Consider the following 19,560-nt stretch of genomic DNA (forward strand, 5'->3'; position numbering starts at 1 on the left):
CATTTTTAGGCTTTAGTATAGAGGGCTTCGATGGAGATCATAGTATCATACTGAATTAAAGGAGTTACACAGGTATGTAGATGACGTTCAAACAAATACAGAAATGTAAACTCTCTCTGCTGAGCAAGCTAATCAGAAATTTCTTATTCCAAAAGCCAATCAGCCAGTCATAGAAACAAGTATTTACATGTTATAAACATGCAGAACTTAAAGGCATGCTTAGCATGAGCAGAAAGAGGGCTACTAAGGCAAACTTTGAAGTAGCACAGGACTTTTGCCTTTGGAATGTATTGCTATTCTTAAATGAAAAAAAGATAAACAACGAAACAAACAGTGCACTGCTCTATTAATTTCATTCTGTATTTTTTCATGATTTGATATGTCATTGAGCATTGTGAATTGCTATAAAGTTCTTAACATTGGGGATAAGTATTATTGAATGTCACATCCTGACTTTTACGCGTTTCTCCTGCACTAAGTTTCTCTTCCCTCATCTTTAACCATGTTATTTCGCTCTTTTCTTCTTTTCTCTTTTATACTCTGTTTGCTGTCTCTTTTGCTCTTTCTTGTATGGCCTTTTTCTCTCTCTTTTTCTCATTCTCTGCTTTTTTTTTTTCTCAACCGCTCTTTGACTCTCTTTCTTTATGTATCTGTTTTGTCTCTCTCAATCTCCTTAGTCCCCAGCAAGCCTTCTCTTTTGGTCACCTAATACCTGTAGATCTTCCTCTCCCTCCCACCAAAATACTGTTGTGCTCTTAAATTTGTCCTCAGCGTAATTCTCATTTTCATAACTCAGAAAATCCAGATGCCGAAACACTGGGCTTGTTGGGATTGGACAAAGCAGCATCCCACCTCACATTTGGGGCATTAACCTTTTTTGGACTTTAGAGTTCAGTTTCCAGTATGGTGTTTCCTTAACTTTCTAATATTGCATTGTTGGGCCTCTGTTTTGTGTTATCATTCTTCTTTATGTTTTGTGTTTTTTTATCCAAAGGTTGCTGTGATTTCAGGGAACTTTGAATTGGGAGAGCTGATAAAAAGTCACAGAGAAGCAGATGTTGGTAAGTGGGGATGTAGGACTTCTTCAGATGTATGTTTTTAAGTGAAGATGTTCACATATAATGAATCAATCCCATCTCACTTTCAAATGTGATCTAGCATGATCTTTTGAAATTATTCACATGCTTTTCGGCATCAGAAGCCCTGAAAAATAATTAGCCAATAGTTTTCATTGTCTGCCTTCTACACACTAGTTTTTTAAAGCACTGAAGACAAAATGTCAGCTATTTTATATTCTGTTTCTGCTCATTGGTGAGAATACACTCCTACCCAGCTTTGTCTCCATCTCTGAGGACCTGTAATCAGCAGTTCTGTATAAGATTCCCTACAAAACCTTTTTTTCCAAGAAATCAGTCTTGTGGGTAAGAGGAAATCTTTACTCAAAGGAAATTCCATTCTGATCCCTATTCCCATCAAAAGTGCATCCTATGAGCTTTTATCATGGTTGAAGTCAAAGAGCCCACCACATCCTGTGGCTGCAGTTGTAAATGGGAATAAATAAACTGCAGAGCAATTACAAGTTGCACAGTATTGGTGTAGATTTACTACACTGTAAATTTGCAAGTACTTTTACTGTTACCATGCTGTAAAATGGTACCGAACTCAGTACCGAGCACTTACAAATGAAACCACACGAAATGGGTAATTGACATGTGGGGATGATTTTCTGGCCATAAAATGACACAGGTTTAAACATGCATTTATCACTTGCTCTAAGCATGTCGTAAAAGTATACTGTAGGCTATGTGTAGGTTGAGGTTTAGGAGAAGGAGGTAGGGGTGTTGTGGAAGTGAAGGGGAAATATTTCTTTAGTAGGGGAAGCCTTGTTTGTGTCATCCTTTTAGAAAAAACGGGAATGAAACTTGTCTGCTCCTGCAGCCAAAGTATCCTGCAATTTTCCGCATTCAGCAGATATTGTAATTTAATTTGAAATCCAATTTTCTTGTGGCAGTTAAACTCCGCTTCTCCTGCCTTGGATCTTTCATTGATTCACATGCGTGAATCTTTTAGTTTAGAGAACAGTTTGTCAGAAACAACTACTAAACAATGTACTTTTAGTAGTCATTCATCTTCATTTAAAAAGACTTGAACTTCGACCAATGAGGTTGAAGGGCCATTGTAAGTAAATGCCTCTTCTTGCATGCTCACCCCTAAATGTTTGGACTGATGTTGCTGATTTTTCGACTCTGACTGCTAACTGCTAACCAGACCTCAGTGCCAGTGTTCTGACCCTATACAAATTGTATGTCGAATTGGATTCACTTGGTTGGCAAGGATTGACTTACTTATAAGTCCCTAGAACATGGTACCCAGGGCATGTAAGGCAGATTGCCCACTCAGAACTACAGCACTGTGTGAACCACCTTGTGTATGACAATGTACAAAATGGCTCCCAGCCTGCCACTGCAGACTGAATGGGCCGTGTTTGCACTGCCAGTTCCACTTTGTCATTCACACCAATGGCTAAGCCACCCTATCCGTTAACAATATACATGTCTCCCCTAAGGAAGACCTATAGAGGCCTATGGCACGGAGCTGTATGTAGGATATATATTTTTAATATGTCTTAAAAGCAACACTCACAAATTGTCGTTTTGCTGTGGATAAAGTTAGTAGACCCAATGTCTCAGACAGGGTTACCGGTTGGTACCTCAACCCGGCCCTCCTGTACGGGACTACCTTACAGGGCCATGTAAGGTATCAAATTAATCATGGCATTAAACCTGACCTGATGCCCAGGTCACATTTAATACCACAAGTAAATTGTAGCAACTTCTAGAAAGTTGCCACTATGTACTCCAGTTAGCCTCACAAAGGCCATGGCACACAACAGCTTTCTGACCACCTGGGGAGACATCCCCAGCCCAGGAACAAAGGCATTTGCTGCAGAGTGAGGTGTCACCTCCTCTCCCAGGATGGCCACTCCGGGTGTTAGCCCAAAAGGTGAGCTTCAAAGGGGAAGTTGCCTATGTAGGCAAAGTAGCACCAGCACCCTTAAGCAGGATGCCTTTTGCTCCTGCGGACAAAGTGGAGACAGGGTCAAGGAGGGAAAACTTGCCCACAAATCGGGGAGTGTAGTGCCATACTAGCCACACCTTTAGGGTGGGCTACCGAACTAAAGACTGAGAAAGGTCATACCATCTTGAAAGGAGTAAGAATGTGACACTCTGGGATAACCAGATGCCACACATCACAGGAACTTTATCACTAGGTAGGGGGGGGACCCAGGAGCCCATTGGCTAGTGACCACATGGTCCTCTCAGTGCACTTTCTGGGAGAAAAATGGCACCCCTGGCACCCTGACCCTCAAATCATGCCGGAATCTGAGAGAGAACCGAAGAAAAACTGGCTAGCTGCCCTTGGACCACACAAAGAGAGGCTGCATCATCAGGACTCCACCTGCTGCACTTTGGGCTAGCAAAGTTTGGACTGTGTCTGCATCTCCTGGCTCAGGGAAAAGTTGATTCACAGCCCCAACCTACAGCAATGACTGTAGTGATCAGTCCGCATGAACTACACTGCTGAGAAATCATTATCTCTCAAAGTTTCACCACAGGTCATGAGTGCTGGGAGACTCCTCTGAGCTGAATGGTGTTTTTATAAATACTGGCCATTTTTGGTTTTATCTAAACCTTTCGCAGTTTCCGCCTGAATTTCTGTCTCTTGGGTTTGAAACCAGAGCTTGCATCTTCAAGGATGTCGGACTCTTAAAGGAAAGCTATCTTCAAGCTTCTTGGAACTTGTGGAAGGAAGCATCTTCATATGAGATATGCAGCTACTGCCTCTAACCTAAGCATAACCATCTGGATTGTAAAACCTGCAGAAAACTCTTGTCAAAGCTGCACCAGGATCATGAGAGCAGGGTGTCATACTGTCTGAAGAAGAAAGATGCTCTTCTCACTTCTTCCAAGAAGATTCACAAATGTGACAAGGTTAAGCAGGACAGACCCTCAATCTCGGAAGATTTTTGTTATGGAACCCCTGCCAAGATGCCTAAACAAATCTATCTAACAAGTGCTTAGAAAGCCTGAAAAAGAAGGAAGATACCTAAATTACCTCTGCAAATCAGTCCTTTCACAGGTAGCTACATCCATCTGGTCTGCTGACTGCAATGACAGTCTTGTGGGCACTTGTTTTGCTTTCACTAATGACCGAATTGACAAAAATCTCTGGAATGCACTTCCTAGTTAAAAGAAGTCATTTATTATTACTTCACCACGAGGTTCCTGAGAGAGGAGATTAGTAGGTTGGAGGCACACGTTTAAAAGTAGTGACAGCAATGAAAGGAAAATATATCAAAGTGATTCGCAACTGCAATGTACACAGCAAATATATGTGATTATATTATAGCATAACTGCCAAGCAAAGAATAAAGTCAAAATTCATCACCGTAGGGCCTATCACTGCTCTTCATCTTTCGCATGCCAGCAAGTTGATGACCCATGTTCAACTGCGAGAAAGAGTTTTTCCACCCTCACGGCAGGTCAGGCAGTTGACGTCCACTCCTGACTGAAGTCTCAGAAAACTTCTCCTCGCTGCTGCCCAGGGTCACCTTTTATAGATTATTCAAAACATGCTGGCTACTATAGGTCAGAGTTGGAAGAAACAACGTTGAAAGTTGTCCACGTTTTCAAGGCACTCTCTCCCAAGGCCAAGTCCTTCCCTGCACTAAAGAAAAACACAAAATATGCGCTTCCTTATCATGCTATCGTGTTCGGTAAGAGAAAATACGAAAAACATAAGCTTAGTTTACCATGTGGAAAAACACAGCTCATCTGCAATGTCTCAATTGCAATGTCTAATGCCACGATAAAGCCAATAGGCAGCTAAACTGAATACAAAATGTAATGTGCTTCTAGTGAAAATTGAACAACTAAAATGCACAGTGGTGAAACACAAAGTTAGTGGTCAAACATACTTATTTTCACTACATCTCCAATGACTTTTGTTTACTTTTCTCTTATTTCAAAGAAAAAAAAAATAAGCAAATCAGGTTTGCATTGTATACAGCAACATAATATAATGATAAAAGCAATCACTGTAAAGCAATGGAAGTGGATTAACGTATTGATCTCATAACCTTTCAAATCAGACACACCTACAATGAAAAGACTGAAGCTTATATATATTCTAATTGGGATATTCTCAACTGATTGAATAGTGTCTCTAATATAGAAAGTTGGTGTAGAATTAGATGGAAACATCATGAGTTGTAATCATGAAAAGGTACACGGTCCACCTGAAAGGTTTGCTGGAATGTAAGTGAAAGTCAGGTTTCCGCAGGAAAAACAGACAGCTAACTGGCAATGTTGCTTAATGAGACTGGCAGCAGTCATCAGATGCTAATAAACCATGAGTTAGTTCAAGTGGAAGAATATAATCAAACAAGCTGACAGAACATCCACGGTACTCTATATTGATCCCATTTAGAACTTAAACCGGAGGCGCAAGTTGCGCAAAATGGATCCATAGGTTTTGTACTTTAATCAATCATGTTCAGGTTGGGGGTAGGGTCCCTCCCCCGACCCCACACGCAAACGCCCGAAGGGAGACCACACAGCACACTCATGGTCAGTGGCGAGTCGTAGTAGGATCTGCAAAAGAAACAAGTATGACTTTTCTTGCAAATAACATTTGTCATCTGAAATGTGCTCTCCTTTTTCCTTTCCTTGTTTTATAATCAGCAGGAAGTTATCGGGGCCCTTTGCTATAATTCCTGCAGGTTCTGGAGGGCCAATTGGGGGTTTAACCCACACCTTAGCACTGAGGTTTTTATCTGCTGCACCACAGCTTCCCTTTCATTGCACTGTCAGAAGGGCTGGGGCAGACTCCTTCCTTACCAAACCTCCATTCAGTGCACGTATGACAAGTTGGGCAATTCTGTCTCCAATCTGTATGAATGAATTAGATTCTCTTCTAGTAATCAGAATAACTTTGATTTCGCCTTGGTAATCTGCAGCAATCACTCCCCCTAAAACCTGAATACCTTTAAAGGCCAACGCATATCTGGAAGCAATCAATCCAAAATGCTCTGGGGGAATCTGTACTCCAACACTTGTTTCACACAACGCTATGTCTAGGGGTTTCAGTCTGTAACCTTGTAAAGCATGTAAGTCAAGACCTGCAGATTCAGGTGTGGCTCTGTAAGGAGCTAACGTTCCAGGTTTTATTTCCCAGTATGTGATGATATTGGTGGCCACATGTGGTTGTATTTGCAAAGCTGGCTGACAATGGTTAGAGCGGCAGACCCTGATGCAGAGATCTGGCCCGGGACCAGGATTCAATTCCCGCCTCGGCGGGTCTTGGGCTCAATTCCCTTGGACCAGATAATTCTCGCCTCGGTGCCTAATCTAATTAATGGGTCCCACTCTGTAACTCTGGGCAAAAGCTTGCTTAGTCTCCGTTCCACAATGGCCCTGACATCGCTTGGATGCCTGGCTTCACCCTGGGGGTGCCCAGGAGTGGGCGCCTCACAGGGAAAAGCATGGAGGGGTTCCACAACGGTATGCGTACAGCGCCTTGAGACCCTTACAGGTGAGTAGTGCGCTATACAAGTGCGAAGTTTATAGGATATTGCTAAATCAAATCTAGGGGAATGTGCATCTATCTGATCTCTGCCCATCTGTAAGTGGCTTTCTCTCCCAGATGTCCACATTTCTGGTGCGCCCACTTAGCCATCCCCACCAAGTCAGAATTCTGGGTTGACACTTTTGCCTCTGCACTTTTGTCTTTGATGCCTGCAAGGGAATTGAACCAGCGTTCTAATGAGTCAATGGGACAATGAGCATCTATGACTTTACTTTGTTTTAACATTTCCCAAATTTCTTGCCATAACTCTTTGCTCCTCACCTCCTTTGAATGAATGAACCAGTTATGCGCAAGCCATGTGGAAAGCCAAACGGCTAATCCATTGGCAGTGAACCAAGAGTCAGTGTAAAAATGACACATCTCAGGCAGCTCTTGCTTTAAAGTCTCACACACATTATACAATTCTGCATATTGGCTACTTTTTCCTGCTCCTGTGGTAGACAACGACTTTTCAGTAACTGGATTGTATAACACTGCTTTCCAATGTCTTTTAGTACCCACGTATTTCAATGAATCATTAGTAAAATAAACACATTTTCTATCCTCAGTGGACAAGAATTCAAATGGTGCACTCCATTTCACTAGTGACTCTTTTACCTGTGGTACTCCCTGCACCCTCTTCTCATCCTGTAAAGGGGCTTGTGACACCTGCTCATTTAGGGCTGCAGTGCCTGTCGGTCCTACTCGAGCCCTGTCTTGTATGTACCAGATCCAAAGTATGATACTAGCTTCTTGTGCCTGTCCTGTACTGTGAGATTTAGCTGAACTCATCACCTACTGCATGATTGATAGTTCCGATTTCAGAAATACATTATCATTTAGTGTGATTTGCTGAGTATTCACTAGAGCCCAATAACAAGTCAAAAGCTGTTTTTCAAAAGGAGTATAGCACTCCACAAAGTCAGACAGTTTTCTAATCCAAAGCCCCAGGGGCACCCTTGTCCTCCCCTGTTTCTGCCACATACTCAAGTTGGCATGTTGTCCCTGATTTACATGTAAATCAGTGTTTCCCTCTTGCGCTGCGCACAAATTTGAAGTCTGTTGAATTATTTAATTTGCCAATTCAAAAGCCTACAGCTGCTCTTCACTCCATTCAAACTCATGTTTTTTCCTAGTTACTTTGTACCAAAGCGTTAAGATTTTACTCAGATGAGGGCTATACTGTTTCCAGAAATCAAACAATTTCATGAAACTCGGTGTCTCTTGCTTAGTGCAAATAGTAAGAAACTCTAAAATCTTTTGTTTTACCTGTGACAACATCTGTCTATGTTCTGGATTCCACTGAATTCCCAGAAACGGCACATTTTGCGACAGTACCTGTGTCTTGTCTGAATTAATTATACACGTCATACTCTGCAAAAGTGGTCTGAATATACTGTTAACATCGTCAACTTCTTGCTCAGTGTAATCTTTTAAAGAATGCACTTCAACTGCTGCCACAACTGTGGGCTACTCTGCACACAGAGAACTACACTCTGCTCATGAGGCTCACACTGGCCCCCACCTTTTTTAACCTCCTCATTACTGGAATGTGAAAAGCCAGATTCCCCTGTAACAGCTTTGCAAATTTCAGTTTTATCTTGCAATAATTTGTTCTGGCTAATTTGCTCACGTAAATTCGTATTTTCATGTTGTAACTGTTTACATCTCTCATGTATTTTTCTATAAGCAGACAAAAGTATCCAAACCCTCCTGTCAATAACAAAAGGGACATTATTTCTTTCAAAAAGCATCTTTTCTAAATATGAAAACACTTTTGTTTTATCCAAGCATTCATCCCAAAACTTAGAAAGTTCTGATAAACAAGAAAATATGTTTGTCACAGCACCATAAGGCAGTTTAACTTCACATGCATTTTCAAACATGGTCTGCGGTGCTTCCTTTAATTCTCTAAACAACAACAAAAAAATACACTTTTAAATCGTGGACTTCCAATCTCCAATTCCACTCCCAGACTGACGACTCTACGCCAAAATGTCTTGCTTTCACTAATGACCGAGCTGACAAAAATCTCTGGAATGCACTTCTTAGTTTAAAGAAGACATTTATTATTACTTCACCACGAGGTTCATGAGAGAGGAGATTAGTAGGTTGGAGGCACACGTTTATAAACAGTCACAGCAATGAAAGGAAAATATATCAAAGTGATTCTCAACTGCAATGTACACAGCAAATATATGTGATTATATTATAGCATAACTGCCAAGCATATAATAAAGTCAAAATTCATCACCATAGAGCCTATCACTGCTCTTAATCTTTCTCATGCCAGCAAGTTGATGACCCCTGTTCAACTGCGATAAAGAGTTTTTCCACCCTCACGGGAGGTCAGGCAGTTGACGTCCACTCCTGACTGAAGTCTCGGAAAAATTCCCCTCGCTGCTGCTCAGGGACACCTTTTATAGATTATTCAAAACATGCTGGCTACTGAAGGTCAGAGTTGGAAGAAACAACGTCGAAAGTTGGCCAAGTTTTCAAGGCTCTCTCTCCCAAGGCCAAGTCCTTCCCTGCACTAAAGAAAAACACAAAATATGTGTTTCCTTATCATGCTATCGTGTTCGATAAGAGAAAATACGAAAAACACAAGCTTAGTTTACCATGTGGAAAAACGCAGCTCATCTGCAATGTCTCAACTGCAATGTCTAACACCACGATAAAGCCAATAGGCAGCTAAACTGAATACAAAATATAGAGGGTCATTCTGACCCTGGCGGCCGGTGGCCGCCAGGGCCACCGACCACGGGAGCACCGCCGACAGGCTGGCGGTGCTCCAATGAGCATTCTGACCGCGGCGGTTCAGCCGCGGTCAGAAGCGGAAAGTCAGCGGTCTCCCGCTGACTTTCCGCTGCTCATTGGAATCCTCCATGGCTGCGGAGCGCGCTCCGCAGCCATGAGGATTCTGACCCCCCCTACCGCCATCCAGTTCATGGCGGGAAAGCCGCCATGAACAGGATGGCGGTAGGGGGGGTCGCGGGGCCCCTGGGGGCCCCTGCCATGCCCATGCCAATGGCATGGGCATGGCAGGGGCCCCCGTAAGAGGGCCCCAAAATGTATTTCACTGTCTGCCTTGCAGACAGTGAAATACGCGACGGGTGCAGTAGCACCCGTCGCACCTTCCCACTCCGCCGGCTCGATTACGAGCCGGCATCCTCGTGGGAAGGTCGTTTTCCCCTGGGCTGGCGGGCGGTTTAACTGGAACCGCCCGCCAGCCCAGGGGAAAACTCGTAATACCCGCCGCGGTCTTTTGACCGCGGCGCGGTAATTTGGAGGGCGGGATCCTGGCGGGCGGCCTCCGCCGCCCGCCAGGGTCATAATGAGGCCCATAATGTCCAATGCCACGATAAAGCCAATAGGCAGCTAAACTGAATACAAAATGTAATGTGCTACTGGTGAACATTGAACAAATAATATGCACAGTGGTGAAACACAAAGTCAATGGTCAAACATACTTATTTTCACTACAGCACTAAGATTGGAAAATGTGGAATCATATTAGTTGTTACCTTTAGTTCATTCCATGAGGGAAAGAGAGGAAGCTATTGCCATACTAAGAGAAGACGAGAGAGCTTCCACAGCTATCACAGATGCATCAATGCATCAATGGATTTATGTAACATTTGATTTTGTCGGCTAGTGAGAGCGCTATGCTGTCAAGGCTGGCTTAGATATACCACATTTTGACAAGCAGTGCAAAACTGTCATTTGATGGTGAATCATTGTTTGGCAGCTACTTCCTTCATGGCCTGTAGAAACTGACACAGTCAGGTCATTGGGCCCTTTTCTAGCACCTAGACAGCGATCCTTTGGAGGATCAAAAACTGGGGTATACCAGCCATTTAGGAGCCCCTAATAGCCATATCCCTCTCAGGAGCAACAACAGTAATAATACTATTAAGTACCTTGCTTTCCTCCTTAACACTCAAAGAAGAGGATGGACTGGGAGGTTTCGCTGGTCCCGTGTACAGTGTCCTGAAGCTAAACAGTAAATAAATCTGGGTACACTGTTATCATGATATCTAATCCTCAGTTCCAACTGGGAATAAGGATATGTAACCTGAAGCATTTGCTTAGTAGGAGCAAGTGCCCTCACTCAGCCATAGCTGGCATGCTTCATCACCAGGCCTGATCTTCATCGGGCTGGCACTGCAGTGCCCAACGGGCCCCACAAGAGGGCTCCTTGCTGGAGATCTTTTTGATGGGTGCCAAGAAAATACTTGAATGGAAAGTGAGTTCCAGTATATAGCAAAGTGAAAGAATGGAAAAGGTGAGAGTTAAAATTGGTTATATGTACTGCTGCTATATTTTTACTATGGTTGCTGGTACCTGTGTCAAGATTAAATACAAGGGTGAAAGGTACCTGAATTAATGTTCCGACCTTCTCCTAACTGTGATCCTGTCTGTCTGATTAAAAACACTACAGAATAGTGGTTGACATGTTTCACACCTTATACGTCCAAAGGATCAAGTGGTGTTTCATCATGACCGAAAAATAGGAAATATGAACCTAATAGTCACTAAAAGAGAGTAAGAACGCTCACACAGAAAAGTGTTACTACAATCTAATGTGACTCACACTAGTATTTGTACTTCTTTGTCAGTTGACCCTCCTGTGGTATGGAAAGGGCCCCTTGGGTTACCGTAGACAGTACAGCTCCTGCAGATTTGATTGTATGGAGGCTAAAGTCCTGAGATCTTCCCATAGTCCATGACCCTGTGCACCCTGGATTAATGAAAAGCTGATTTGAACCCATACATAAGACTGAATTGGGTGTAAGCAGCGCAAGGAGAGTAGCCATAGTTAAGCAAGGGACTACTTTTCCCAGGATACCATGGGCTAGAGAGGAGGCCCACACCAGCTTTTGTCCATCAGGGCCAAAAAGTGAAGTCGGCATCCCCACTGCGTGGGTGTAAGCAGCACGAGGAGAGTGGCAAAGAGAGTGGCCATAGCGATGTAGGGGACTATTAGTCCCGCAACACCACGGGGCAAGAGAGGAGGCCCACACCAGCTGTTGTCTTCCAGGTACATAAAGTGAAGTCGGCATTCCCGGTGTGCAGAATGCATGCAGAACATGCCCAGGCCAAGGCGGGCTGTCCTGTGCCCATCAGTGCCAGGAAGAGACAGGCCAGGGCCACCCCCCTTGGCTCTGTATTCTGGGTCTGCCATCTTAGCGTAGAAGTGTGATCAATGAATTCCACTGAGTACTCTGTGGTATACTGTGGGGAAGAGGAAGGCCTCAGACCCTTTAAGGGCCCCAGGCTATACACCAGAGATTGCGAAGAAACATGCTGCAGAGAATTGCACACTTGCGGATATATAATTTCATTGAGGAAGTGCAAAAAATGCTAAATAAGGAGGGGGAACGAGCTGAGCCAAAGAAGGGAGTAGACGGGAAAGCTGAAATAACACTTTCTGAATAAAAAGGAGACAGGTAGTAGTGCCTCTAATCCACAGGACGTAGCCCAGCTAGTGACCAACAGTGCAGCCCAGGTTACGAAGAACCAGTCTCCCACTAGTAGTAACCAAATACTCCAGCAAGACCCAGCGAACAATGAAAGCTCCATTATCTAACTTGGAGTGCACCCCTGCTTGGGACCTCAGTAACTGACCGGAGAGCAGTATTGCTTAATGGACATCCTAAGAAGGGAGGTCAGTGACTTAAAGACTACTCTTCAGATGATAAGACAAATGGTGTCTGAACTCTACGCATTAAATAAAGATCTCAAGAGTGAGCTTTTAAGTTTTAAGGGTTGTGGCTGATGTGCAGAAGGTATTTCAACATTGCCAGGATGTCCAGGTCTATTCCAAACCTAGCGGGGATCCAATATGCAGGCCTTAGCCTAAGCCCCCAGTAGTTGAGACTCACACAGATGTTAATTTGACATTCTCCACCCCAACACAAAGTACTGCACAGGCTGGGCAGGTCAAGAAACCGCTGCTCTATCTGGAACTGTGCAAGGGACTGTTTTGAGCAACAGGCCGCCATCCCCTGTATTAGGTTTCTTGGGAACTCTGGTCATAGATCTACAGCTGGTTATTCCAATAATGCTCCTTGCTCAGAATTTGGAAGGCCCCAGGATAGTCCATCTCAAGTACCAAGAATGTTTTCAAGTAGCTGTGGGGTTAACAAGCACTGTTTAATCTATATGACCAATGTGCCACAAGTACATTCTGAATATAAGGAAACTACTGACTCCCAGGTGAATAAAGTGACACACTGGGTCAGAACGTGTAGGCAGTGCCTTTCAGTTGTGTACTTGGATATTGTTAACACTCAGGGGATCATTCCGAGAATGGCGGTAACTGAACCGCCATGCCAGCGGTGGTCTTTTGACCGCTGCCAGCGTGGCAGTGCAGACCGCCATATAACGAGTGTGGCAGTTTGGCCTATGCCAAACCACAATTTACCCTTTCCTACCGCTAGGGCGGTGGACCCGCTGGGCCGGAGACGAGCATCTCTGACCCGGCGGGCCACCCAATACCGCCACCGGTATTCTGAGTCCCCTCTCTGCAAGGTATTCTGTGGTAGTAGCACCACCACGAAATCCCTGGTGGAAAGGCTACTGACAACAGGCATTCCTGTTGCCGGTAGATGACTCCCACATCCCACTCCCAGTAGTGACCCCCCGATCCCTGTATTTACCCCCCCGATCTCCTTACTTAACCCCGGCCCCCGCATACACACGCGCACCCACAGACACGCACAATGTGACACACACTCCCTCACACTCACAACACCCTTACACTCACGCGCACACACATGCATCACCATCACCACATTTACACAGACACACACGCACACACAAACATTCCCCTCCCATCCCCCATTCATGACACGCATACACACACACACACCCATTCACATACCCCACCCTCCTTCCCTTGCGGAGGACACTTACCTCGTCCGACGAGGTGCTCCTCCCTGAGGGGATCGGACCCGGCTCTCCCACTGCTGGCAGCGCCCCACCATCAGGACAGCGCCAGGCTGTATTACAGGTCGTAATGCGGGCTGACGGAGTCCTTTTGGCGGGGCGGGGCCGACGGTGGAACCGCCTCTGCACCGCCAACCGCCAGCACACCTACTGGAGGATTTCCGCCCAAATTGTGGCGGTAATCCTTTAGTATTCGGAATATGGCGTTCAGAGGACCGCCAGCACTGGCAGTCCTACGGCGCCCGCGGCTTCGGCGGTCTAAGGAGTAGACCACCGAAGTCAGAATGAGCCCTTCAGTGTCTTCATCATCCGGGCAATTATTGTGATACCATTGAGCTGCTGCTGAGGAATGCCGTCCTGGTAAATGCCCTGTGGCTCTATCCGCCCCCTGGTTGTAAGATTCAATTTAAGAGTCACCTACCTAATCAATTTGTCAGGAACTGCTGCATCTCCCCCTCTCACGCTTTGTCTCATAGAGGCCATAGTATTCAGGGGCAAATAGGGCTAAAGGAGTGTGTGCAAGGGACCGTAGCCACTTCGAAGAATTTGGAGAGGTCTCTTTGAGTAATGTTGACTGGACTGTTCGTACACTCATCTTCTTAGGCCTGCTGGCCCTAAGAGCTTTGGATGTTTGTCCAATTTTCTGTCCATGACCAATGTGCATCATTGAGGAAAGGCCCACAAGTTTCATCTAGGGACATGAGTACTGATTGTAAAACAGTTATCCCCACTATTAATACCATAGCCCCTGTAGTCTCTGGTCATGACATGGTTGTCTCTAGTACTCCAACACTTGGTGCCTAAATAGAAGATCGTAGTAACGTCAAGACATTCCATTGGTACCGTAAATTGTCTAGTACTCAATATAAATAGGGATAGACCATATACACTATTATTGTGGTATGTAGCAGGCATACTCGGGAAAGTGGCAGACCCGGACTGTGGCACTTCTGTTAGTATTTTTGATATTGTTCTACTTCAAGAGATATGAGCATTGGATAAGGTATTTATATAGGGCTATTGCAACTATAGCATGGAAGCAGTATGATCTAGGGTGGGTCGCCTGTCAGGGGGATTATTGATCTGGGTCAAAAATATTCCTAATATCATGCTAAAAAGCGTTAAAGTGGATTGTAACAATATTTTATGCCTGTGTATTAATGGGGAGAAAGGGAATAGGGTATATGTGTAAAATACATAGTATCACCCAATACCGAGGAATAATGAGTCACTGATCCTAAAAATACTAGCCCAACGCTTATCAGAATGCCCCAGAAAGTTCCTTCCTAGACTAGCAGGTGACTTTAGTGCTACATTTGAACTATGGTATGGTCTATCATCTTTCACGGAGGGGTAAGATGAAGCAAGAGGCATTCTGAAGGTTGAGGCAAGCCCACTTAGGAACTGGTCAGCTTCTGCTTTTCAACTTTTTTCCCTCACTTTGGACCACAGCCTTCATGTCCGTAAGGGCAGATTTGCTTCTGATTATCATCTTGCACCAACATTTACATGAGGGAGTAGCCAGAGCTGCACAGATTTTATAATCTTAAATATTGATCTGTGACATCATGCCCCGGATTTTGAGATTATTAACAGAAATGATAGTGACCACAATGCACTCAAGTTGATGTTTAAGGACAATTTCCTATCGCTAAAAATTAATCCAGTTTCCCATTCTGAGGCACCTATCTCCCTTACTAATGACAGTAAAGCAAAACAATGGGATAAAATTAGCCCCAGTGTCAATACTCTAACTCCACAATTAATCGCATTCTGGGAACATACTTTAGCCATCCAATTAGCATGATCCTACTGGGCAAGCTTCACAGTGACCTGTTTCTGTTTTTTATTCCAACTTTGTACAAAGGAAATGGCTGCCACTAAAGAAAGGCGAGCCCATTGCGTCCCCGCCTTGGTACTTGGGTGAGTGTCGTAAAACCAACGGTCAGTTAATGGAGGCTATTAGACAAGGTAACTGTGCTCAGATTAAGCAATATCATGCAAAATATAAAACAGTAATAAATAATAATAAGAAGGATTGGATAGATTCTAAGTGGTTAGTCACAAGAAAGAAAGATCAAAAATAATTTTGGCAGATTTTTACGCATGGTGATTCCTTGACCGCCATCCCTGTTGAGTATGCAGTTCAGCCCAGCAGTGGGTTTAGCATTTTACAACAATGTAAGCTGCCCCCCTATTGTAGATGTATCAGAATCAGCTCCTATGGTACAAGTGAGAGCAGGTACAGAACATGCCCTTTTCTTCTCAATTGAGTACACCTACACGGCTGTATATTCCTTACGCCCCAGCAAGTCTCCTGGCCCAGACAAGGTTCTTGGCGATCTTTATCGATCGGAACCGGAGGTGTGGGCTCCGTATATAAATACCCTCTCTAATTCAATCCTGAAGGGTGGTGCCATACTGGCTTCTTGGCTTGGCACAGAAATTATGCAAAAAGGGGGTGTTGGACCTGGCCCTTTTTACTGGGTTATTCCTGACCTTTTTTCGTTGGCTTAGGACTCTGGGCACTTTACCACTGCTAACCAGTTCTAAATTGCATATGTCTCTGTCTAAAATATATTGGTGATTGGTTTATTCATGATTGGCATATTTGATTTACTAGTAAGTGCCTGGTAGAGTCTACCAGGTATGCCCAGGGTCTGTAAATCAAATGGTACTGGTCGCCCTGCACAATAGTCTCAGTCCTGCCCCTGCAGTGAATGTGTGGGCAGTTTTAAAACTGCCATTTTGACCTGGCAAGTGCACCCACTTGCAAGGCCCAGATTTTCCCTTTTACTACATGTACGTCACCCTTGTTTCTAGGGAAAAGGCAGGGAATGGTCCGGTCTTGTGCACTACATATACATCTCTTTGGAGTTAGCCTACTTCAAAGACAGAAATGAATATAAGGACTGGACCTCTGACACCACATAGAACACTTCTGGACTAAGGACATTCTGCCAGGAAGAAGAGCTGGATGCTGTAGGAGGGACTGCCACTATGCCTGTTGCTTTATTATGCTGGCCTGCTGCTTGCAGCTTCTATCCTGGGAGTGTAAGGACTGGACTTTTCTTTCTACATCCTGCTTTCCAAAGGTTTTCCAAGAGCTTGGACTGAGCTTGCCTCCTGTTAAGAAGTCTCAGGGACATCAAAGATTTCATGTGCCAGTGCATGGGCTCACTTGCTGATAGACCTGACTTGCCAAGTGGTGCAAAATCTAGTTCCTGGGCCCTTGGGAGTGGGTTCTGGTGCAACAAGGAAGAAACTAGTGCATCGTCTTCCAGAACGACTTCTGAACTGGCACCGCTCTCTGACCCCATGCCGCTGCTTTCCCCGGAGCCGTGGTCCCTGCTGAGTGCAACATCCGTGACCAACAACGCAGGCATGACGCAGCCGAAGCACCTCCAAAGTCTTGCGACAGCTGTGTCATAGAGTGCTGTGTCATTGACGTCAGTGGCACCCGACTCCGCTGAAGCACCTGTGGCCCTGTCATGTGATAGCGACAACGTGATGTCGATGCCTCACGTCTTGACCTGGTGGGTTCATTGACCCTCACCTTGTCGTAAGAAACCGCTGCCTTGCCGTCAACATCACATCACCTCCTCTGCAACGGTAAGAAACCGATGCCTCACCTCCCCTGCCTCACCTCCCCTGTGGCAATAATTAACCAACGCCACACCTGCTTCAGCGACATCTCACCCCCTGACCCTGTGCAAATTCTTTGGTTCCTCATCGTTTTCCAAGGTCTACATGACTCCATGGCCAGCTGTACTCCTTCGCGGGGGCACCGGACTGTTGGAAGTGACGCCGTCAAGCCGTTTTGATAGCCCCAGTTGGAGCTATTGTGTTTCTAAGAGGTATACTACATTTAAATTAAAATTTGTATCTTTACTTGTGTATGTTGGATTTTTGTCGTTTTGGTCTTGTTTTACTCAGATAAATATTAGCTAATTTTATAAACTGGTGTGGAGTACTTTTGTGGTGTTTTCACTGTGTTACTGTGTGTGTGTGTGTGTGTATACAAATACTTTACACATTGCTTCTGACATAAGCCTAACTGCTTGAGCCAAGCTACCAAGGGGGTGAGCAGGGGTTATCTTAGGTGTGACTCCTTTACCCTTTACCCTGACTAGAGTGAGGGTCTCTACTTGGACAGGGTGCAAACAACTACCAACTAGAGACCCCATTTCTAATGGGACAGCTCACCACCAAGCAATTATAGGCCCATCAGCCTAATTGACAATGTGCAGAACGTTTTCTGTCACCAAATTTTAGATAATCTCCAAGAATCGTTAGAAGCTCATAAGGTACTGTCCCTGCTTCAGGCGAGATCTGTTCCAAGATCAGTACGCTAAACCAAGTTTTCAATCAAAATCCTATAGTTTGGAATTACCTAGACTTTCTTTCAGACCATTTCTACATGGCCTTTGTAGATCTCAGGGTTGCTTTTGATCAAGTCCCCAGGAGGAATTTGTGGCTAACCTTGGAAAAGATGGGGGTTGATTTTACCATAATAGATGTTCTTATTAGGATGCATGAAGGGATTTTTTCCTGAGTTAGGTGGGGTGGCTGGGGGTGAACTCACACCCTGTAAACCAGCAGCTAGTGAAGTTCACCAGAGGTGTGTGCTTGCTCCTACATTGTTCTCTCTTTATATTAATGATGTGGTAGACCTTTTACTAACTAGTGTACATGATTGCCCTAAAATAGGGGGGCCACTAGTCCCGACTTTATTATTTGTGGATCATACTGCTTTAATTTCCTGCGCTCCATCTGGGTTACAGAATCTTTTATACAGTTTTGAAATTTAACATGCTATCTTTGAGCTGGAAATTAACTCTGATAAAACTGAGAAATCTTTTAATGGGGGTGTTCTGTATGAAAAGAGAGAGACTCCAATTGGTCAATATTTTCGACTATTTGGGAGTAAGGATAGATAAAACCATAAATTGGAGTTCACACTTATTGAAATCAGCACTCATCCTTTTGCATAGCACTGCTTGTCTCATCAAACACCATAAGGTGACCACCTCAAAATCAGCCTCACCAGCTAAAGAAATTTATAGAGCCATGGTGCAAGCTGCATCCTTGTATGGTACAGAATTGTAGAGGGTGGGGAATCTGTATGGGTTAATATCTAAAAAGAATAGTGTCATCAAGTCTCTGTTTAAACTTCCTAAAAACAAAAATACATCCATTACCCTTTTTTTGATACTGGCCTGTTAAAAATGGAGATTTGGCGAGATTGAAGCCTTTGCTTTTTTGAATCAGGTTATGGTCTACCCCGGAACTGGCTCTGAAATGAATAGCTCTAAATGAAGTCATGGACCATGGGCTATATATGTGTGTTGTTGTTTGAAATTTTACCCAGCCAAGACAAAACACTGGGAACTCTGATCAGATATTTGTCTCCTTTGGCCATCTAAACAAAGGTAGGCTACTATCAAAACAAGGCGTTGCAAGATGGATTGAGGCAGGAATGACTTTCCTTCATCAGAAGACCTACAGGCTGTTGTTGACGAACGTATAGGCACACTGTGCGAAAGGAGTGGCAGTTACTCCAGCCCTGCATGCCTGTGCACTGCTCTTTGGAACCTGGGAAAAGCCCCATACAGAAGCAGCAGAGGATATAGATGTAGACCAGGCTGTTCTTTGCTGCCTCTTTTGATAAGGTGAACCTTATTTCACCTTCCTTCAATAAAAAGTAATGTGTACTGCTTGCTATTCTGATTCATGCTTGTGAATCTAAGAACTATCCAACTCTGGAGATAAAAATTGGTTATTTACCTGTAACTCCAGTTCTCCAGCATTGTTATCGTTCATAGATCCATATGTCGCCATTCCTCCTCCCCTCATTGGTCTCACCTGTTGCTACTATTGTTATGACTAGGTGCCATGTGTGCTTGAAAATCTTAGAGCTAGTTGCCCCTGGAGTATTGGAGTTCTTGGCCATTAAACCTAATAGGCAGATGTTTGGGTCTT

General features: G+C 44.3%; 1 protein-coding gene across 1 annotated transcript in view; it reads left to right on the top strand.

Moving 5' to 3' along the window:
• Positions 1-19,560, top strand: part of SHANK1 (SH3 and multiple ankyrin repeat domains 1) — a 1,404,784-nt gene that overhangs the window by 569,606 nt on the left and 815,618 nt on the right. Inside the window, exon 10 of the mRNA XM_069200994.1 lies at positions 995-1,061. Coding sequence (XP_069057095.1) covers positions 995-1,061 — 67 coding nt within the window. The remainder of the gene's footprint in view (positions 1-994; positions 1,062-19,560) is intronic.

This window comes from Pleurodeles waltl, chromosome 7, assembly GCF_031143425.1.
Source record: "Pleurodeles waltl isolate 20211129_DDA chromosome 7, aPleWal1.hap1.20221129, whole genome shotgun sequence".
Classification (NCBI taxonomy): Eukaryota; Metazoa; Chordata; class Amphibia; order Caudata; family Salamandridae; genus Pleurodeles; species Pleurodeles waltl.